This window comes from Marmota marmota, unplaced genomic scaffold, assembly GCF_001458135.2.
Source record: "Marmota marmota marmota unplaced genomic scaffold, marMar, whole genome shotgun sequence".
NCBI lineage: Eukaryota > Metazoa > Chordata > Mammalia > Rodentia > Sciuridae > Marmota > Marmota marmota.
Window position 1 is genome coordinate 1,317,376 of NW_025999999.1, and position 24,534 is coordinate 1,341,909.

General features: G+C 35.2%; 1 protein-coding gene across 2 annotated transcripts in view; it reads right to left on the bottom strand.

Annotated features, from left to right (window-relative positions):
* Window positions 1-3,242: 3,242 nt before the first annotated feature.
* Window positions 3,243-24,534, bottom strand: part of LOC107149742 (cytochrome P450 2C18-like) — a 37,316-nt gene continuing 16,024 nt past the window's right edge. Inside the window, exons 5-9 of one of the 2 annotated variants that reach the window (XM_015494557.2) lie at window positions 22,642-22,818; window positions 15,174-15,315; window positions 12,843-13,030; window positions 7,204-7,345; window positions 3,243-5,427 (exon numbers count right to left, since the gene is read on the bottom strand). In XM_015494557.2, coding sequence (XP_015350043.1) covers window positions 5,246-5,427; window positions 7,204-7,345; window positions 12,843-13,030; window positions 15,174-15,315; window positions 22,642-22,818 — 831 coding nt within the window. In that variant the 3' untranslated portion in view covers window positions 3,243-5,245. Of the gene's footprint in view, window positions 5,428-7,203; window positions 7,346-8,065; window positions 8,225-12,842; window positions 13,031-15,173; window positions 15,316-22,641; window positions 22,819-24,534 lie in introns of those variants that run through there. The other variant, XM_048807045.1, reaches the window with a different exon arrangement.

Sequence of the window (24,534 nt, forward strand, 5' to 3'; positions counted from 1 at the left end):
CTGGGCCTGCTCTGTGGGTGGTCACAGTTCCCTCTACCTTGCCAGCGCAGGGGTAGGGGGCGGCTCTGCCTCTCAGCAGGCCGCTGCTCCTCTTCTGCTGGTGGGTCGCAGGCCCGCCTACCTTGCAGGAGTGATTGGAAGCTTTTGTGTTGCTCTTTGTGTTTCTTACTGATCTACCAGATGGAGTGCCCTAAAACTGAAGCTGTTGAGGTAGCCCTCAACTCCTTTTCACTTTTAAATTTATTTGTAAATTACTTTAATGTTTTTATTAATTAATTAATTAATTTTAATTAGGTATATATGACCTCAGAATGCATTTTAATTTATTGTACACAATTGCTCCACAGATTTCATTTTTGTGGCTGTACATGATGAAGCATCATACCGTATGTACTGTCTTACATGTACCTAGGGTAATTATGTCCATCACATTCCACCATCTTTCCTGCCCCCATCCCCCCTCCAGACTCCTCCCTCCCCTTCGTCCCATCAAATTTCCTCCATTTTTCCCATTCCCCCCTCCCCGCCCCATTATGGATCAGCATCCAGTTATCAGCAAGAGCATTCGGCCTTTGGTTTTTGATTATAGCTTACTTTGCTTAGCATGATATTCTCCAACTCCATCCATTTACCTGCAAATGTCATGATTTTATTCTCTTTTAATGCTGAGTAATATTCCATTGTGCATATATACCTCAGTTTCTTTATCCATTCATCTATTGAAGGACATCTATGTTGCTGCTCTGGTTTAGCAACTCTGAATTGAGCTGCTGCAAACATTGGTGGAGCTGTGTTACTATAATATGCTGATTTTAAGCCCTTTGGGTGTAGACCAAGAAGTGGTATAAAAAGATCAAAAGGTGGTTCCAGTTTAAGTTTTATTTTTTAAGGAATCTCCATTACTGCTTTCCAGATTGGTTGCATCAATTTGCAGTCCAACTAGAAATGTATGAGTGTGCCTTTTCCCCCGATCCTTGCCAACATTTATTGTTGTCTGTATTCTTGATAACTTCCATTCTGACTGACATGAGATGAAATCTTGGAGTAGTTTTGATTTGCATTTCTCTAATTACTAGAGATGTTGAACATTTTTTCATATATTTGTTGATCAAAAGTATATCTTCTTCTGAGAAGTGTGTGTCCAGCTTCTTACTTCATTTATTTATTGGGGTGTTTGGCTTTTTGGTGTTAAGTTTTTTGAGTTCTTTATGTATCCTGGAGATTAGTGCTCTATCTGAGGTGCATGTGGCAAAATTTTTTTCCCAAAATGTAGGCTCTCTCATCACTTCATTGATTGTTTCTTTTGCTGAGAAAAAAGCTTTCTAGTTTGGGTTCATCCCATTTATTAATTCTTGATTTTTTTTTCTTGTGCTTTAGGAGTCTTGTTAATGAAGTCAGGGCCTAATCCAATGTGATAATGATTTGGGCCTACTTTTTCCTCTATTTTGCAAAGGGTCTCTGGTTTAATTCCTAGGTCTTTGATTCACTATGAGTTGAGTTTTGTGCATGGTGAGAGATAGGGGTTTATTTTCATTTTGCTGCCTATGGATTTCAAGTTTTCCCAGCACCATTTGTTAACAAGGCTATCTTTTCTCCAATGTATCTTTTTGGTAACTATGTCTAGTATGAGATAACTGTGTTTATGTGGTTTTTCTCTCTGTCTTCTATTCTGTCCCATTGGTCTACATGTCTATTTTGGTGCCAATACTATGCTGTTTTGTTACTATAGTTTTGTAGTATAGTTTAAAGTCTAGAATAGTGATGCCTCTTGCTTCACTTTTCTTGCTAAGGATTGCTTTGCCTATTCTGAGTCTCTTATTTTTCCAGTTGAATTTCAATATTGCTTTTTCTATTTCTACAAGAAATGATGATAGAATTTTAATTGGAATCACATTGAATCTGTATAGTGCTTTGGGTAGTATGGAAATTTTGACAATATTAATTTTTCCTATTCAAGAACATGAGAGATCTTTTCATCTTCTAAGGTCTTCTTCAATTCCTTTCTTTAGTGTTCTGTAGTTTTCATTGTTGAGGTCTTTCACTTGTTTTGTTAAGTTTATTCCCAAGTATTTCTTTTTTCTTTTTTCTTTTTTTTTTTTTTTTTTTGAGGCTATTGTGAATGAGGTAGTTTTTTCTAATTTCTCTTTCAGAGGATTCATCACTGATGTATAGAAGTGAATTTGATTTATGAGTATTGATTTTATATCCTGCTACTTTGATGAATTCATTAATTAATTCTAGAAGTTTTCTGGTGGAATTTTTTGGATCCTCTAAGTATATAATCATGCTGTCAGCAAATAATGAGAGTTTGAGTTCTTCTTTTCCTATTTGTACCCCTTTAATTTCTTTCTTCTGTCTAATTGCACTGGCTATAGTTTCAAGGACTATGTTGAATAGAAGTGGTGAAAGAGAGCATCCCTGTCTTGTTCCAGTTTTTAGAGGGAATGCTTCCATTTTTCTACATTTAGAATGATGTTGGCCTTGGGTTTAGCATAGCTAGCTTTTACAATGTTGAGGTATGTTCTTATTATCCCTAGTTTTTCTAGTTTTTCAAACATGAAAATGTGCTGTACTTAGTCAAATGATTTCTCTGCATCAATTGATATAATCATATAATTTTATCTTTAAGTATATTGATGCAATAATTCTATTTATTGATTTCTGTATGCTGAACCAACCTTCATCCCTGGAATGAACCCCACTTGATCGTGGTGCACTACTTTTTTAAAATATGCTTTCGTATGTGATTTGACAGAATTTTATTGAGAATTTTTGCATCTTTATTCATCAAGGATATTGGTCTGTAATTTTCTTTCCTTGATGTGTCTCTGACTGGTTTTGTTATCAGGATGATGCTAACTTCATAAAATAAGTTTTTTTCTCTTGTTTACAAGAACACCCTTCTCAAAAAAAAAAGGGCAAAGGAGATATAATCAACTTTAGACTTCCACTTGACTGGATTGAGTGATAACCAATAGCATAATTTCTGGGTATCTCTGTGAAGGTGTTTTCAAATGAGCATTACTCTACCATGCTCATGCCATAGACTTTAACTGAGTCACATCACTGGTTTTCTTTGTTCTACAGAGTGAAGATCACCTAGCAAAATTTTTCAGTTGCCACAACCATGTGAGCCAATTCCTTTAATAAATTCCTTGTCTTCTATTTACCATGTATCTATAACTAGTGTTGCTGAAATCTCAGTCTTTGTTCCTGATGTCAATCTAAAAACGAGGACATGATTTAGAGAAAAAGGAAAAAGAAGGTTTATTACATTGTGATCCAAAAAAGAAGCACAGAGGATTCCTATCCCAGAGGTAGATTCTGCCCATCAACAGGAAACGGGAGCATTTAAAGAGGTGACTCAAAGACTACATTCCATGTGCTCTCTGTTGGTGTTGTAATTCACTTTTTAATTTGGGAGACAGTCATTTCTGAGATGTTCTGGTACCATCCCCAAAGTCTGGATTACTTTATTCCTTTGGTGGGTGTGTACCCAGGAACAGATAACTCTGTTTCCCCTGAGATTCAGGAAAGGGAGAGATTGAGGAAGAGCAGGGAGAGAAGAAGAGAAAGAAACATGTCCATTTCAACAATAAGTTGCAGAGGCAGAGCAGCAAGGGTCATATTCAAAGCACAAAGTGGACCATGGTTACTATCACTTTGATATTCTCTCTCTCTCTCTCTCTCCCCCTGACTAATACAGAAAATCAATTTCCTGATATTTTGTTATAAATTAGTTGAATGTTGGCTGAATTTAGGTTTCTAGGTTTAAAACACTTTCTCTGAGAATCCTCAAGGCAGCCTGATGCAGTGAAGCATGCCTATAATTCCAGTCCCTTGGGAGGTTAAGGCAGGAGGACCACGAGTTCAAAGCCAGCTTCAGCAACTTACTGATGCCCTAAGCAACTCAGCAAGACCCTGTCTCTAAATAAAATATTAAAAAGGGCTGTGGATGTGGCTCAGTGTTTAAGCACTCCTAAGTTCAATACCAGGTACCCCCCCAAAAAAAAATTCTCAAGGCCTATTTCTAGTAATTTCTAGTGTACTGTGCTGCTTTTGAGAAATTGCATTCCTTCCTGAATCTTGATCCTTGTTATGAAGTCTGTTTTCTTTTTCTTTGAAATCTGAAAATATGTTCTCTCCACTAAATATTAACATATATTAACTGTATGTCAATTACCTGCCAATAAAGCTATAAAACAGAAAGATACTGAACCCAATAATAATTAAAATAAACTGATTAGAAACCTTTATTCTAAAGCCAGATGACTCTGAGGTTCATCTCCTTGTGAGCCTGAACAAGATACTTAACAAAGCCTTGTCTGAATCATCTTGTTAGTAATAGGATATAATAATAATTTCATATGCTGAATAATGACTTCATACCCCAAAACACCTATATTTTAATCCTTGAAACTTATTAACCCATGAATGTGTTAAGTTACATGATAAAGGGACATTATGGATATATTTATGTCAAGGATCATAACATGGATAAATTCTACTGTATTATTGCAGGTATGTTCAATGCAATCACCAAGGTTTTTGTTTGTTTGTTTGGGGGAAGGGGTTGTGGTTTTTTGTTGTTGTTGTTGTTGATACCAGTGATTGAACCCAAGGGTATTTAACCACTGAGCCACATCTCCAGCACTTGTTATATATAATTTTAAGACAGGATCACTCTTAGATGTTAGGATCTCCCTAAATTGCTGAGGCTGGCTATCATTGCAATCATTCCACCTCAGACTGCCCAGCCAACGGGATTATATGCATGGACCACTTTATCACGCTTTATTTAACTAACTTCTTTCCCCATCCACTCACATTGTCACCCCTTCCCAAATTCTGATAACAATTACTTATCATTAAGAGTGTGACTTTTTTTTATATTACACATAAAAGTGAAACATGTGGCTTGATCTTGCTATGCCTGACTTATTTCACTTCACATGATTACCCCCAGGCTTTCATTGGTTTAACAGTGATGCCATAGTAAAAACTCACAAGACTGTTAAAATATACTGTGGCTAATGCAAGTGTTACAGTATGTGAATAGGAAGCATGCATTTGTGGAAACTTAGGAAACTCTCTCCAGTGGGGTTGGATGTTCACTGAAGTTCAAAGAAATAGAGTGGTGAGAAGCAGGTCAGAGAAGACAAGCCTGTAGAGGAGGAGGAGGAAGAACCCCAAAGAGAAGATTTCCAGATGACAGCACAGCAGCAGCCAGACAGAGTGCACTTCTTCAGACAGGAATGAAGCAGATTCGGTATGCAGGTGGCACAGAGATAAATCCATTGTAAACTGGGGTGGTATCAAGATCCTTTGGGTCAACCACAGATTTCAGGCGAAAGTTCTGTAAAATGGTGGTCAAGAATATAAACAGTTCCATGCGGGCCAGACTTTCTCCTGCACAAATCCGTTTTCCTGAAATAATCAAAAGAGAGGGTAAATATTCTGTGCGGTTTATTTATGATTGACACATGAAGAATACAGAGTCACTATGTGATGAACGATTGGGTGGATGGATGGATGGATGGAAGGATGGATAGACAAAGAGTAAATATAGGGTTGGGTTGTAGCTTAGTGGTAGAACACTTGCCTAGCATATGTGAGGCACTGGATTTGATCCTCAGTGTGACATCAAATTAAATAAATAAAATAAAGATATTGTGTCCATCTAAAACTAAAAATGTTTTAGAGAGTAAATATAAAGGATGGCTCATTAAACAAATGGATGGAAACATCTGATATCCACCTAATATTTTATCAACACTCTTCATTCCATCAGTATTTATTGACCATCAGCTCTACGCTAAGAACTTCTTAACCATGTCCAAAGTAAGACTGTTCTTTTGACATTTCATGTTTCCATCAATCTTTTCCCAGAAACACATGCTGACTAATTGTATTCCTTGTTCCCAGTCTGAAGTTCCATGATCATTCCTCCCATTCGTCACATCTATCTAGTCTCATCAGCCTTAAACATACAATGCAATTTCAAGCTTTATCTCATGCTGTTCTTTTGACTAGGTTGCACTTCATACTTCTCTCAAATCCTAGATTATTTTTCTTTTACATTTGTCATTTTTCTTTTACACGCTTTGTGATTCCTGTAGGCTGTGGATTCCTATCCTCTTTGGTTTTACTCAGCACTGAAGCATAGTTAGTTTGAATCATTATTCTCTATTTTTCTAGCCTCCTAAATAGGAGTTCCATTAAGGTAGGGCTCAGTTCTTCTCATAATAGTATCTATAGTACCAGACCTAAAAGCAAGCCTGAAGAGTCAAAGAATAAATTTAGGCAATGATATGCCAGAGACTCAGCACACACTTCAGATATGAAGGGTCCTTTATTCCAAGGAGGATCTAGATGTAGGGAGACAAAGGTGGTCTGGTGTTCTTAAAGAATAATCTGCACTATTCCCAAGGTTTGCTGACCCTTATTTACCAGTCATAAGGCTCTGGTGTCCTTGATCAAGAGCAAATATCCTAGTCTCTGGTTTTTGTCTCTTAAAATGCCTTTACCTCTCTTCAGTCCTTTTTCTTGGCCTCTTATGAAGCAGCTCTAATGTTCTTTCTTCTATTTGAACAGTAGTCAATTCATTTTATGCTTCACTGTGTGGTATGAGAGAAAAGGCTGGCGGCATGTTCTCCCTCTGCAATTATGAACAGACAATCCTTTCTTCTCTCCCACAGGATTAGTCATATTGGATTACAACAATCTATCTCTTCATCTGCTTGACTAACTGGGTTGTGGGATGCTTTGGGTGGCCCATTCTGTGCTCTAGATACTTACCATGCCCAGAGATCAGCAGAGGAATGAGAGGGCCCACATGGAAGATACTCACTAAAATTGTGTAGTTAGATATCTTTCAGAGGGCAAATGAGGACAGTGGAGATGAGTTGAATCTTCTAAGAAGAGTTCTTGGAGTACAGTGTTGTATTTTGAGGCATGACTCAATTTACTTTCTCTGTAGCTTTCTGACTTTGGAAGAACGAGGTCAATTTTCCCAACACCCCAGTAATTAGACACAGTTATGACTTTGTAGCCTGATCTTGGACAGTGCACGGGCACTGGGAGTGTTGCTCCTGACATGTGCAAAGAACATTTCTACCAGCCCCCAAATAAGCATTGTCAAGTTTAAGTGATCCCAAGTTTTTCTCCCCTGAATAAAAACCAATGGAAATAAATTTCTATTACCTGTCGAGAAAGGCATGAAGTAGTCACTCTTCTTGAATTTGCCACTCTTATCCAGGAAATGGCCAGGGTCAAACTTCTCTGGATTGGGGAATTCTTTGCTGTCATGCAGCACAGATGTCAGTGATGTAATTATGGTTGTACCCTGCAATGAACAGTCACAGATAAACCAAGTTGTAAAGAAGTCATGGAGCTAGAGGAAAGTTTGGACTTTACTTAGTCCAAATATTACGATAAGAAACCCTTGTCCAAAGAAGAGCAGTGATATTTCCAATTAGGCAACCAAGTAATAAATGCATGAGTTTAATTCCAGTGGCTACGACCTTGCTAAAGTGCCTCCAAAGCATTTGACGTAGTGAGAACTTGAGTACTTAAGTACCAAACCTTCTGTTCTCTTTATTATCAAACTTGGATGCTAGTGTCTGCCCCTACTCAATACTTATTTTATCACTTCAGTTTTCACACATCTTGTATAGGATTCTGCTTTAAAATGGGTCTTTGTCAGCTCTTGAAATGTCCAGGATATTGTTTATAAGACCTTTCTGGAATAATAAAATGTACACCAAAAACTAACTGAATATTTATCATTGTCACAAAATTTGATTCTCCATAGAAATGTGAAACGTTGAAGATCACAAATTAATGCTAAAGTTTTTTTTTAATATTCCATTTTTGTTTTAAATAAGAATGTGAAAAATGTTTATTTTTTCACATTTTTGGTACATTACAATTATACATAATGGTAGGATTTTTTGTTTTACATTCATGCTTGCATATAATATAACACTATAATTTGGTCAGTATCATTCCCTAATCACCTTCTTCTTTCCTCACCTCCTAACTCCCCCTGGTCCCTTTTGTCTTCTCCACTGATCATTCTTTATGAATTTTTTCTAACTTCTACATGTAACAGTAAAAATATGTCCCTTGACTTTCTGAGTTTGACTAATTTGCTTAACATAACACTCTCATCCTGCATTATGCATATAACTATGTCATATCCAGGAAAAGTCCATCTCTTTTCCTGGATATGACATAGTTTCATTTTTTATGGTTGAACAAAACTCCGTTGTATATATACGTATACCACATTTTCTTTATTAATTTATCTGTTGATTGATATTCAAGATGGTTCCATATATAGACTGTAATGAATTATGCTGCTATGATCATGGCCATGGCAATGCATGTATCACATTAGTATGCTCACTTTAAGTCTTTAGGATAAATGCAGAGGAGTGGTATATTGGATCATATAATGGTTCCTGAAGATACAAATATTTCTTGAAGATAGAAGGATATATTTTCAAAAAAATTGTACTAGAGTGACTGGACACTTTTGAGAAACACATAGGCTTGGCATGATGGCATATACTTGTAGCCTCAACTGCAAAGGGGGCTAAGGCATCAGGATTGCATTGAACCCAAGACTTTGGAGCCAGCTTGTGAAACATAGAGAAATCTTGACTCAAGAAAAGGAAAGGAAAGGAATGAATTGCATGACCATTATTTCATACCACAAATAATTAACTTGAAATGAATCACCAATTTAAATGTAGGAGCTAAAACTATTAAAATTCTAGAAAAATATAAAGACAAATTATGCAATCTTGTACTAGTAAATATTTTTACACAGGAAATAAAGCACAAATTATAAAATAAAATATTGAATTGAGTCTGTCAGTTTAGCATAAAGTTAAGAAATTATGCAATAATCTCAGTCTTAGGTATTTACTTAATAGAAAAGTAAATATAGTCCACCTCAACATTTTTACACAAATGTTCATATTATTTATATTTTAAAAGCCAAAAGCAAGAAAGAACCAAAAATTTCCATCTCACTCAGAGTAGAGAATAAATTCATGGTATTCTTTGTAATGGAAGGAATACTATTCAGTAATAAAGGGGAATGAACTACTAATACATGTAAATGAAAATGAATCTAAAACAGGTCCTGCTGCATTAAAAAAAGAAAGAAAGAGAGATACATTAAAATTAAAAAGAGAGATATATTAAAAAGACACATTAAAGGGAGACCAGTATAGTCTAGTGAGAGGATCAAGAGGAGGAGGAGTACAGGAGGACAAAAGAAGATACTGGGGAATGAAATTGATCAAATTATGTTATGTGCATTATGAATTGGCCACAATGAAATGTACTATTATTCTGTGTAATTATTATATGCCAATAAAATTTTAAAAAAGAAACTTGGACCTATATAAAGAAGAGTGTTAGAGAAAGAATGAATGAAGGTAAAATGGGCAGAGATGAAAGACTTGATTCTGTCATATTCAATGCATTTTTTTGTTGTTTTCATATTCTGTCATATTCTGTCATATTCTAGTGTATTTCTAGGGTAGTACTCTTTCGCACAAGTGACACTTCTTTCACCCTCTTCCCTATGTATGCAACTGTGATCCGGATTCTGTATTTTGCTCACTAAGAAATAAGAACTCCTCAATAAAAAAAGATGAATATTTTTGATGCAGTCATTATCATTGACTCTTCTACATCTCAGAGGAAGTCATCCTTCTCAGAATTGTTTCATCAACCATTTTATAATTGTGTGTGTGTGTGTGTGTGTGTGTGTGTTGAGGGGGGCAGTTTTACTGTGCCCACATTTCTGATTAAGTCCTTAAGTATGAATTGCAATTGCTCCATTGTCAGACTGATTAACATTTTAGAAAGGCATTATGATGTGTGCACTCTAGATATTTATGATACTTCCAATGGGGTAATGTAGGATAATATCATAGAATCAAATACATGGGTATTTTTAGAAAAATAAATGAATATTTCATACAAATATAAGGAGAATATAATAAAAGAGAATATAAATGATTCGTCCAAATTTAATTTAATTTTGGCCACTTAGTGAGACAGCACTTAAATGCATTCTTTTGTTTTCAGGGCTTTTGGTGGTGAACAATTTCTTTTTAAATTTGTACTTACTTGTGGTGCCTACATGTGTAATGACCAAATCAGGGTAAGTAGCATTTTCATCCCCTTATATTTTTCTTTGGTAACATTTGAACTGCTGTCTTCTAATATTTCAAAAAATACATAGTAAATGGCTATAAACAAATTAAAAATTTAAATTTCTTATTTGCCCTAATCATATTATAAGCACTGAACAGGCATGAGTAGCTAGTAACTACTGTATTGGGCAACAGAGACATAGAACATTTCTGTCATTCAGCAAGTTCTTTGAACAGGGCGCAGACCAGTAATTAGTAAATCACAACCCATCCAAATCTAGTCTGTCATCTGTTCATGTATAGCCTTTTATCTAGTAACTTTTAAATTGAAAAATATATGTATTTTGTGACGTGCAAATTCTAAAAATCACTGTCCATCCATATTGGAATACACAGTTTTCATTCACTTACATATCATATATGAGGGCTTTTGTGTAACTATGGCAGAGACAAGAAGTGACAAGAGAGACCCTATTGCCAAAAAGACTAAAATATTTACTATCTAGACCATTACAGAAGAAGTTTGCCAAGTTATCTTAGACCATATGTCCACCTTGCTGAGTGGCTCAATCCTGTGATAGCAGAACTTATTTTTATAATTCACATGGGAGTCATTAAAATAAGCTATGCAGCATCTCAACTTCTGATTGTACCACGCAGAAAGGAGTAGCTCATTCCCTTTAGCACTGGGCCCTCTACATTCAACAGAGGCCAAGTATTCTTTGCTGAAAACAGAGTGACTGGAAAAAAGGAACCCTTGTCTGAAAACTGTCATCACCAGGTCAAGGCCCATTACTTCTCTCTAGAAGATCCTCCATTCCTTTTTCTCCGAAAGATGAAAAAAGTATTTCTAACCTACTAAAATCATAATTCTTTTTTGACCATTTAACACAATTTTTAGTTTTACAATATGTAAATTTCATTAGTAATATGTTCCAGCTTTAAGTGAAATGGAGTAGCTTGGAGCATACTGACCAAAAAGTCTAAATAAAGATAGAAACTTTATATTAGACTCACTGGAAAAGCTGCTCCGAGGTAAAAATTGGTTCAAGAATGCACAGCTGGAGGAACCTCAGAAGTTGGTTGAGAGCTTTGGTCAATTTTCAACTGTGTTAGTCAACAATTCTGAGTCAGGGTAAGAGGTGTTGTAGCATACTGACTATCTAGTGGAGCAGGGGTAGAAATCTTTCTCAAAGAAGATGAACATCATCGGAAACTGCAGCTTTTCTTATATGACTGTACTTAGAAAAATATTGTTAGGCATTCCAAAGACACAACTAAGAGGCCACAAAAACAAGAGGGTGGGGGATAGAAAGGCAGTAAAAATAGTCACAAAGTAGGAAATATCATCTCCCTTATCTATGACACCAAGCTTCTCTTTGACAGAAATACAACAAAGAAATTTCAAGAAGAAAAATTGGAGAATAATCTGTCAAAAATGTGAATTAAAATGCTCGGAAGTGATATTGGTGAAATTATATTGTTATATCATGTGTAGGCCTGAATATGTAACAACAAATCCCATCAATATGGACAAAAATAATGCAATAATAAAAATATGGGAAGAAACAAAAGTCTTTAACAAACTGAAACAGAAGATTAAGTTCTGCTATGTGTCTGTACATAAAATATGAATATTTAGTGGAGAAAGACCAAAAAATATGACCATCAACACATGATCAATGGATGCAGAGAATCCATTTGATAAACTTGTACATTACTGTCAAACATAAATGATATAAGAAAACACCAAACACAAATAAGAAAAAGGGAAACTTCTGCCAAAATGTGCATAAAACATTACACTCAGTAATATGATGTTAAATCTTCACCTCCTGTGAGAGTCCAAAAAATTAAAAGCTTGCTCAACACACCACTTCTATTCAACCCTGTGCTAGAAATTTCAGCCAGTACAATTACGTAAGAAGAAAAATTAAGCTCACTAGAATTGGATATAGTAATAAAACCAACACTAACCAGATAGCAAGGAAATGTACATAAGACATTGCAAATGAATCTAAACACAAATTATTATCAATGATTAACAAGGTTAATAAGAATTCTAGATATAAAGTCATCAAAGTAAAACTCTAACTATATGTTATTATGCCAAGAACAGCAAAATGGAAAAGGCATTATTTAAATTGTACAATTCATATTAGCTTTCAAAATGTTAATTACTTAATTAAAAATTCTTTCAAAAAGTGTGGAAACCACTCCAATGAAAATAAAACATTATTGAAAAAAAATAAACAAAATCCAAATGAGAACATACACAATGTGCAATAACTGAAATATTTCTACATATCAAGATGTCAATTCTTTCCAAGCTGATCTTTCAATTTCATATTATGCTGAAAAATATCCCATGAGAGTGTTTTAGAAAATTAACAGACTGATTCTGAAATTTGTTTGGAAATGTAAACAGCTGAGAGTAGACAAAGCAAACTGGAAGGAGCAGAAGAAATTGGGAGAGTTCACCCTGCTGGATGTCAGGAACAGTTAGGGAGCTTCATGACCTAATCTGACCCAGCAGTGAGTCCATCAAGGTGCTGCATGGGTGAGTTTTGTACTTCTCTCATCTTGTTCTGGCAGAGGATTGGGACCATTCTTCTAAGTTGGGAACTTCAAGAGCACTGAAGTGCAATGTGGGAGAAATAATACCTTGGGAATGAAATAGTTTCTGAATTTAATGCCACAGGTCACTGCATGGGGAAGATTGGTTGGCAGGAGGTCAATGTATCTCTGGATCTCATGCAGGACAGCCTCTGTATAAGGCATACTGCTCTTGTCCTGCATGCAGGGGCTGCGATGTCTGCCAATCACATGGTCAATCTCTTCCTGGACTTTAGCTGATAAGATACAAATGAGAACTTATGAAAAAGAGAAAAATAGTATAATCCTTAAATATTTTAGGGTCATATGAAGCATTAATGAGTATCCAGGAGGTACTAGAAACATGACTTATATGCAATAAATACTTCTGTACGTAAGAAATGATCACCATGATACTATCTATATCTACTTATCAATATCTATCAACAAATACTGTTAAACATAGATAAATACATACATACATATACTATTAGTCATATGCATTTAAGACTCTCCTATAAGCTAGGTATTAAAATATATCTACAAACTTATATAAGCCTCACATATTAGCATATATATCAAATATAATTATAAATGATAAGTGTTTCAAAATATCAAGTCATCACATAACTAATTAAAGAATTGTCACTTCAGAAAGAAAAACAGAAAAAATATTAATTTTATACCAAAATAACATGACATTATAAAATTAAATTCTACTAATGGATCTATATGATTGCATGCCTACGCGTGAACGTGTGTGTTTTTTTGTGTATGAGTGCATGTGTGGTTTTCAGTGGAACCCTTTCCAATCTCTCATTCCTTAAAGATAGCCATTTTGAATCATTCTAGAAATCTTCTGAATATTCCTATTCCTAAATAATTATCTATTTTCGTTTCTTGATTTATCCAATTTTAGAAAATTTCTAATGATTTCCTGGTAAGGAAGATTAAGTTCCATTCCTACTCCCTGTAAAATACACACCACAAATAAATGTGCACACCCACATGCCTGAAATTCTTACCCTCTCCACTGCTATATATCTTGATCACAATTTTTGATCTTATCAATATACTGTGTTTACACCATTATGACCACATAAATAATGTTTAATGTTTCATTCATTGCATATGTTTAACTTATATTTGAACAACTTATGCCAATTCCTAATTTTCTGGTTATTATCTTATATATAAATGCTTAGATTGATGTTTCAAACTTCTAGAAATAATTTTCTAAATGTTTAAACTTTAGATTCTCTCTTTTATTTTCTTTATCTTTGATTACACCTGCTTTATACTTCATGTGGACAATTGGTTGTTTCCTAGGCCTAGTGTTCAGGACCCTCCCTCACTCCCTTAAACTCCCATCTTTATACATAAATTCTCTTGATTCCTGAAACCCCTGACTGGCTCTGCCTTGATTGCAAATATTTGGATGGAGCATATGCTCAGTATCTTCCTGTGAAAATGAAAAAGGGGAATAAATTTGTACAAAAGATGGATTTAAAAACATGGGTTTTTGTTGTTGTTGTTCTTTTGTGTTAGTATGGATTTTTCTTTTGGGTGGTGTTTTTTGGTTTGGTTTGGTTTGGTTTGTCCTGGGGATTGATCCAGAGGCCCTCTACATCTGAGCCATACCTAAAGCCTTTTGGTTTTATTTTGAGACAGACTGGCTCAGGCTAGTCTTGACTTCCACTCAGCTTCCTGCTTCAACCTCCCAATAGTTGGAATATAGTCTTGTGCCACCACACCCGGCTCTTACATTTTCTATTAACACACAAAATAATCGATGCTCTTTGGAACTCTGATGCCCTTCTGATTCATTCTTCTTAACATAAGACCTGGTATATTTCTAAAAGTTTATGTGATTTTTTTAAACTTTATTTTGATGTTCTAAAATTGATTACAGGACCCCTTAGTTTCAGTTTTTCTAAAGAGTAAGCCTCTGTTCCTATGAGAGGAAAACAGTTAACTGCTCAAGGGGATGCAGAGGGTACCTGCACATAGAGGGACTCCTATTTTCTGCCTCAGTTTTCTCTAATTTGTTTGATATATGGTGCTTCTAAATGCTGAACCTTATGGATATTTTTAGGTACACAGATTGGATTTTCCACAGTATTACAACTTCTTCTGACATACAGGCTACAGTTTGAAACTCTCTGCTAAGTTGTATTCCTTTCTTCCACCCTCTGTGCTTCAGAAAATTGTTGAAGGTTTGTTGCCTGTTTCCTCTATTCCTCTTCTCACACTTTAGAAGAAGTAATTTGCATTTGTACTCTGGTGACACAGCACATTCAATAAGGAAACTTCTTTAAGAGAAATAAGGTGGAGGACACTAGCAGTGTCTTGCCAAGTTTCTATTGTAAAATTCACCCTGCTCACCATCTGCAGTCATACCTGTGACCTCTGGGTGCTTCAGAAGGAGCAGGAGTCCATATCTCAGAGTAGTGCTTGTTGTCTCTGTTCCAGCTCCAAACAGATCATTAACAGTGTTTATTAAGGCTTCAGTGGTAAATTCAGTCTGTGGATTGCCCTTTTCCTATAAACAATTCAATGCATTTATTTCACAATTAATTTATTTATAATAATTTACAATCATACGGTTATAAAATTAGGCCAACAGAGAATCAAAAGACTACAATATTATTAAAAGCTACTGTGTGATATGGTAAACTATAGATAAATTGACTAAATGTCTGTTTGCACCTTGTTGCCTAAAGATTCTATTCACCATCCTTTTTGCAACTAGGAAGGACATGTATCATATTTCTTATCAATAAAATACAAGGGAAAGTCTGTTGATGCAATTTCTCTTTCCTTCTTCCTACATAATATATGTATACATAAAATGATAGACCCATAGTGTAGGCCAGACAGAAATCATTTTGAGATTGCAAGATTTAATCATGAAGATAAAAGCTAGTATATTAAGTACAATGTGTTATTTCATTTTCTGTTGCTATAACAGATTGCCAGAAACTGTGTGATTTACAAAGAAAAGAGATTTATTCTGTCCTGGCACCTCTCAACACTGTTTCATTGAGAAACAACTTTCAACATAAGTTTTGGAGGGGACAAACCACATGCAACACATAACATATGGTGCAGGAAAATGGAAGGCACCTGAGTCTCTGATGTTTCTCGGCTATGGTACTAAACCTAGTCTAGCCCACCACAAGTCTTCCTTATATGTTAGATGACTAAATACAATTTTTAAATTTCTGGTAATTGGTTTTCCTTTATTTGTACATAAAGATGATAATAATTGATACAAATAGGTAAATTACGGCCACATCATAGTAGATAAAATTACATAAATCAAGAACATGCAATTTTCTTCTTCTGATAAAGAATTTACTTGGAATTAGGATTTCCCACACACTCATTAGGAACTGGAAAATATGCAAAAGATAATATGGCAGCACAGTCTAAAATAAACAAAAAGAGAATATATTTTGTATGTGAGGCAACAGATAACTTAGGAAAAAATTATAAGAATAAATTCACCAGGAAATTCACCCTATTCTTAAGATACAAATTGAAAAAGACACCACAAACACAAAGACAGAGTGTTTAGGTATTAACTGTTCATTGAGAATTAAGGGAAAGAGTAGAGATAATGCAGATTCTGAGGATAAGGGGCTGACTCGATAGAGCTCTCATACATTGGAAATTGAGAAATAGAAAGTACTCGATAAGAACAACTAATTTTGATTTTGGACTGAGGGTATTACTTGCCACAGAGTTGACATCAACAAAGGTTAACTTTAAATACTGAGTAAAGATTTGAAAATATAAAATAACCCTAACACATGAATTACATATATAAAATATGTATTTTTATAACAAGTTCATAGGTGAGAATTTATTTAATGGGGCTTATATAAGCTCCAGGTGGACTATAGGATGTTCAATAATATGTAAGCAACATTTAGAGAGACAGCTATCTCAACAGGCATATTTCCTGGATAAGGTAATATTGACTTTACCTAGTTTTCTAAGATTGCCCAAACAAAATTTCAAAGAAGACCCAAATAGGAATATATTGTGCAATAGGCAGTGAAACATTTAGTGTCATTAAAATAGAAGTACTGCAATTAAGGAAAATGGAAGACCAAAGGAACCCACAATAGAGTAGCAGCTCCCCAAGTATGAATTAAAACATCAGTTCTACAGAGAAAAACTGAGGTCGGAAGACTGTGGGAAATTTTCATTAAGGCAGCAAACAGGTGAATACCAAAAATATCAGGTGCTACAGTAGAAAGAGAATTAATAAAACAACAGACAGCCATACCATTCAGTGAGTGGTGGCTCAGTAGGGAAGATGAAGCTACTTTCCCATTAGATAAATGAATATCTGCTACTAAGTTTAAGAAAAGCAGACACAATTGTCCAACAAAGTCACATTTGAGCAGAAAATAAGCTCAGATGACATGATCCTATACTTAGAAGTACCCCTCCCCAAGGCGAGGCATGGTGCTGCTGCACACCTGTAATCCCAGCAGCTCTGCAGGCTGAAACAGGAGGATCACCAGTTCAAAGCCAGCCTCAGCAAAAGCAAGGCACTAAGCAACTCAGTGAGACCTTGTCTCTAACTAAAATACAAAATGTGGCTTAGTGGTCAAGTTCCCCTAAGTTCAATCCCAGATATGTAGAACTAATTTTTTAAAAATCGTGAATATAGCAGGATACAAGATCAACATACAAAAATCAATTGCTTTCCTGTATTCCAATAATGAATCTTCTGAGAAAGCATTCAGGAAAACAATTCCATTCAAAATAGCCTCAAAATGGCAACATTACTAGGAATGAATCTAACCAAGAAAGTGCAGATATCTACACTGAAAATCATAGACTACCAAAGAAAGAAATAGAAGAGAATCAAAGAAGATGGGAAAATCACACATGTTTCTGAATAGGCAGAATTAATATTAATATAATGGCGATAATACCAAAATCACCTATAGATTTAATGCAATCCTCATCAAGATACAAATGATATTCTTCACAGAAATAGGAAAATCAGCCCTAAAAATTTATGCAGAGAAACCAAAGACCCAGAATATCCAAAGCAATACTGAGGAATAAGAACAATTCTGGAAGCATCTCAATACCTGATCTGAAATTATACTACAGAGTTTTAGTAATGAAATAGCATAGTACTGGCAAAAAAAAAATAACAGAATAAAAGACACAAGATGTTTTGCCTCACTTTGTGTCCAGGGATGTGGAATCAGCAAACACAGATTGAACCTCTGTGACAATGAGCCAAAATAAATGTTTCCTCTTCTATGTTGTTCTTGTCAGATCTGGGGTCACAACAAAGAAAAAGTTGACTAAAAGAAAAAAAATGGTATTGGAAGTGGGGCCATTGCTGTGTCTAACCTTTCCATGTGGTTAATAAATCTTCGGGATTCATTTGATGGAGGAGGAATTTTGAAGTTTAAAGATGCAAGCTGCAAAAGCGTTAGAATGTTGTAAGTGGAGCTTAAAGAGTGATTCTGGTGGACACTCAGGAAACCAGAAGGCTGACACAACTGTGGACAGTTAAGACTGGGCTCACTTGGTTTCAAACAAGGGGACTCTTGGAAATTGAACTGGAGGGCATTCATGTTATGTTGCAGCATGTTCTACATTTTTCCAGTACCCTGAGACTATCTGTGAGGCTGAATTTAATAGTGCTAGTCTAATTAATCTGGCAGAAGAAATTTCAAGGCAATACAGCATTCAGCCTGTGTCATAGATCTTTCTAGTGACTTTTAGCCAACTGTACTGTGATAACCAGAGGCAGAAATAAAAGTAGAAAGATTTGAAAAATTGATGTTTGGCCATAAAATCCAAGTAAAACTGGGATACAGAATTTGTGGTTGTTAAAAACATTACAGCTACTAAATAATGTTATACTTTAAAAAGGGACAATAGGAAAGATGGTTGGAGGGCCTCTCAGGAATTGGCAAGACCACATCCATNCTCAGACTAAAGGGTATAAAACTAAAAAATCATTTGAGAGGAGACCATGGCAGCACCATGCTTGCATAAAGATATTTTATGGAATATCTGGAAAGATGTTTCAATATGCAGAATGATGCAGATAGAGAGACTGCTGTATCCATGGTCCCTGGAAGCTTGGCTGCTGCTCCAGATGTTGGCATATCCTGATGTCAATCAATAGAGATGCAACATGCCAGAATCTCTGGAATCCTAGGAAGGCAGTTCTTAGACAAGAGTTTATAAACCATGAATGAATACATTAAAAAATCTGAAATAGCCCAAATACCTAATAATGCATCTCCAAGCTTTAGAAAATTTATAACAACCTAATCTCAAATATTATAGAAAGAATGAAATAATTAAGATGCAAGCTGAAGAGAACAAAAAAGTACAAAGGATCAATGAAACAAAGACTTGGTTCTTTGAAAGGATCGAACAAGACTGATAAAATAGCCAAACTAAACAAAAGAGAGAAGATATAATTTAACAAAATCAGACATGAAAAAGGAGGTAGTTCCAGAGAATCTCTGAAATCCAGAGGATTATTTTGGACTGCCTTTAAAACTTCTATTCCAATAAATTGGAAAATCTAGATGAAATGGACAAATTTATATCCAGATGCTACCTGCAATAATTGAACCAAGACATAGAAAACTTAATCATACCAATTACAAACAACAAGACTGAAGCAGTGCTAAAAAATCTTCCAGGAAAAAAAAAAAAACAGAACAGATAGGTTCTCATCTGAATTCTATCGGGCCTTTAAAGAAGAACAAGTGCTGCTCTTCTTCTGCACATGATTCCATGAAATAGAAAGTGTGAATGGGAGGGGGGTAAGTCATACTTAATTTTATGAAATCTATATCACTGTGACCCCCCAAACAGGTAAAAACACATCATGGAAAGAAAACTAGAAACCAATAAATAAAACACAAATGAATAAATTTTTAGTAAAATATTGGCAAATCATGTTTGAAAGCACAATAAGATTATACATGTGAAAAGAACACATTTTAAAAATTGTACATGATGATCAAATTTGTTTCATTCCAGGGATTCAAGAATGGGTGGATCAATACCTACAAATCAGTAAACATAATCCATTACATAAGTAGAATCAAGGAATCATAATCGCATGGCATTCTCAATAAATCCAGGAAAAGCTAGTGGCAAAATCTAGCACCTATTCATGTTAAAAAAATGATGAAGAAAGTAAGAATAGTAAGAACTTCCCTAAATATCATAAGGGAAGTTGAAACTCAAGCCATCATATAGTGAATGGGAAAAAAACTGAAAACATTTTTCTCCACACTCAGGAAAAAGACAAGGATGTCCACTGTCACTTCTTCTACTTAAAAAAGTACTTGATATTTTAGTCAGAGCAATTAGGCAGGAGAAAAAAATAAACATGATACAAATAGGAAAGAAAGAAGTCAAATATCACTGTTTGCAAATGATATGAGTCTGTATTTGGAAAACCCAAAATAACTTCACCAGAAGATTTCCAGGGTTGTTTCAGAAAACCAGTTAAGAAAAGTAGTGGGCTATAAGATCAAAATATTAAAAATAATCAATAACTGTTACATACAGCAATAATGAATCCACTAAAAAAACAAATCAAGACCACAATTTCATTCATAATAGCCTTAAAAAACCCAAATCCTAAAATCTAACTGAGGAGATGAAAAATCTATGATTAAAATCACAAAACAATGAAGAAAGAAACTGAAGAAGACCTAGGAGGAAGAGAAGAAGACTTCCCATGTTCTTGAATAGAAAGAGCTAACGTTATCAAAATGAACATATTACCACAGCAATCTATAGATTCAATGAAATCCTGATCAAGATGACAATGCCATTCCTCACAGAACTGGAAGAAAAGGTCCTAAAATTCATTTGGAAAAATAAAAGACCCAGAATAGCTTAAGCAATATGGAGCAGTAAGAGCAATGCCAGAGGCATCACAGTACATAATCTCAAATTATATTATAGTGCTCTGGCAACAAAGACTACCTGATTCTTTCATGTAGATTAATGGGAATGAAATCATAAAGATAAACCCACATGGATACAGTGATCTAATCCTTGACAAGGGCGCCAAACATATACATTGAAGAAAAGTCATATTTGTTCCGTTTTGTTTTGTTTAAACAAGTGGCACTGAGAAAACTGGATGTCCATATGTAAATGAAGAAAACTACATTCCTCCCTCTCACCCTTCTCATAATCAACTCAAAGTAGATCAAAGACCTAGGAATTAGATAAGAAACACGGCAATTGCTGGGGAAAAAACTGAAGGGCAACACTCCAAATGATAGATATAAGCATTGGCTTCTATAATAAGACTCCTAAAAATCAGGAAATAAAATCAAAAATAAATAAATGAGAGGGCATCAAAGGAAAAAAAAACAATAATTTTAAGGAAAAACACTTTATACTGTTGGTAGGATTCTAAATCAGTACAATCACTATGAAAATTAGTCTGAATATTTCTTAAAAAAGTAAAAATGGAACCACAAAATGACCAAGTTATACCACTCCTGGTTATTTATCCAAAATAATTAAAGTCACATACTCTAGTAATATATGAAGCACAGTTCACAATAGCCAAGTTATGAAACCTTCAACAGATAGAGAGATTACAATAACATGGTATGTGACATACAGTGAAGTTTTACTGAATCTTAAAAATGAAATGTCATTTCTAAGGAAACTGATGGAACTGGAGAAGATAATAGAAGATAATTCTAAGTGTGATAAACCAGACTCAGAAAGTGAAGGGTCATGGGTTGGGGATATATCTCAGCTGGTAGAGTGCTTGTCTCACATGCACAACGTCCAGTGCCACACACACACACACACACACACAAAAAAAAGAAATTCAAGGGTCACATGTTTTCTCTCATATGTGGCATCTAGAGAAAAAATAAAGTAAAGGGACCTCATCAAAATGGAAAAACAACAAGAACAATAGAGAAGGGGAATAGGGAAGGGAGAAAAGGAAGGAAATGGGAATTTGGGGGAAAAAACTGACAAATTTGTTCTGTGTGCATATAGAATTATATCACAATATATCCCACTATTATGAATAATTTTAATGTATTAATAAAAACCTTTTTCTAAAAAAAAAAGATGACAGTACAGGAGTAATGACTCAAAAAGATAGTGGAGTAGGAAGTTCCAGGTATAAGCCCTTTCAGAGAAAACCCTATTAACCTAATATAAACTCTCTGAAGCAACTGTTTGGGAACTCTGGAATCTAGTTGAAAAAATTGTATCCAGGAAAAATATTTGATAAAGAAAAGTTTTCATAAATCTCAGTGTCTTACGTACCAGCTACTATTCCCCATAAATCAGGACCTACTGCAGACAGCTGTGAGGACAGTGATCTACATTCCTGTTGCACTTCCCTGGTCTTAGAATGGGCAACAGGAATCCTGTCCTATAAAATCAGTGTTTGATGTTTTGGTCACTTGGTCTTGATCACTGAGGAACCATTACACATGCAGGCCACTGGATAATTGCCCATTCTCCTGTATACTGAGTACAAACAATAATTTCAATTTACATTTTGTGGCTCCAATTTTATATTTTGCAGCTTATTTATAACCATTCCCTTTTCATCTGAGATGTGAATTTTGTCTTTCCTCGGGTAGATTGTTAGTATCTATAGAACAGGATCCACGTATTCCAGCTGTTTAACAATTCAATTTCTATGATAATTCATGCAAAACCATAAAGGCAATATGTGCTTCAAAGGCCTGTCAAGAATGTCTTGCCTCACCACTTAACTATCACTAGTAATTATAGAATTAATCAGTGAATCGCAAAATGCTGATGCAATTAGATAACTGAGTTGTCATTCATGTTCTACCTCTTCCATTTTAATCAGGAAGCAGTCGATGAAGTCCCGAGGATTGTTCATATCCAGGGATTCTTGATGTTCTTTTATTTTCTCCAAAAAATACTGTTTCAAATCATTAACATTCTTAAAAAGTTTTTTATGACTTCCTGAGAAAATATTAATGAGAACAGGAAAATTGTTGCAGACCTGCAAAATAAAAATAGGTATTAACTAAAAGCAAGTAATAAAGACACATAAATATTATGCCTAGTCCATCATTGAAACTATAGCTTTAAAAACAAATGATGTCCACCTTAAAAGAGAAGGTTTTACTGTACGTATATAATAATTCCCAAGCTTATAGAAAAATTTGATGGAGAGAACTATGACCAGAGGATTAGAAATGATAACCCTTTTCTATACTCAAAATTCATCTTTAGAGATAAGATAAGGGTTCCACTACAGCCTGGAATTCCGGGGCAGAGCCCACCCATTCATCCCACACCTGCAGCATGGAGTTCAGGGACAGAGCCACCCCCCCACCCCCCACCCCCACACACACACGAGAGTCACTCCGTGCTGGGGTTCCTTATTCACCAAAGTGTGGCCCCACAGCCCAACATCAGGAAACATACAGGCTTGAGGCTGCCACCACCCCAAAGCTGGGATATCACCACTTCTATCAAGAGACAACAATAAGGACTTGGTAAGACATCACCAACATCCCTGTGGCCTGGCTACACCAGAGGTTTCTCTACTAGGGGTGCTAGCAGTTATTCTGTTGCTAAGGTAACAGGGAGTCTTGCATAGGGTTGCCTATCTCTTGTTTCTCCTACTAACAGCCAACTTCCTATTTATCCTCTCACTAGTCATATAATCCAATACATCCATATTCTCACATCCTACCTCATAAACATCTCAGCCAATCCTCCAGTACCCCTTCCACCATCAGAAACTGTAAACCATTATGCAAACCTATTGACTATACGGTTGAAGATAACCAAACTCATCATTTCTATTTATAGTGACAAAACTGTAAATGTAAAAATAGGAGCTAACTGATATATGGCTGCACATTGGGTACATTGAGTGCTATAATATTGATCTCTCCCTTAAAAGTGAAGCACTAGTAATCTGTAGGCACACTATAACACAGTAAGGCAGAAGTTGTAATACCTCAGATCTACACTGCAAGAGAGAAAGACACATAGACATCATGAAAAAACAAGGGAGAAAAGTGCCCCAAACAAACCAAGAAACTACAACAACAGAATCCATATATAGTCAAGTAAGTGAAATGTCAGAAAAGGAGTTCAGAATATACATAATTAAAATGATTTGGGAATTAAAAAACAACCTAAGTGAGCAGATACAGGCAAAAATCAATCACTCCAACAAAGAGATAAGAGAACAAATTCAGATGCCCATCAATCACACCAAAAAAAGAGATAAAAGAGCAAATACAGGTTGAAAGAGATTACTTCAAGAAAGAGATAGAGATACTGAAAAAAAAAAACCACAGAAATCCTCGAAATGAAAGGAACAATAATCCAATTAAAAACTTCAATTGATAGCATCACCAACAGACTAGACCACTTGGAAGACAAGACCTCAGATAATGAAGACAAAATATACAATCTTGAAAATAAAGTTGGCCTCACAGTGAAGATGGTAATAAAACATCAACAGAATATCCGATAATTATGGGATACTAACAAAAGACCAAATTTAAGATTTATTGGGATAAAGGAAGGTTCAGAGATTCAAACCAAAGGAATGCACAATCTCTTCAATGAATTAATATCAGAAAATTTCCCAAGCATGAAGAATGAATTGGAAAATCAAATACAAGAGGCCTATAGGACACCAAATGTACAAAATTACAACATATCTACACCAAGACACATTATAATGAAAATGCCT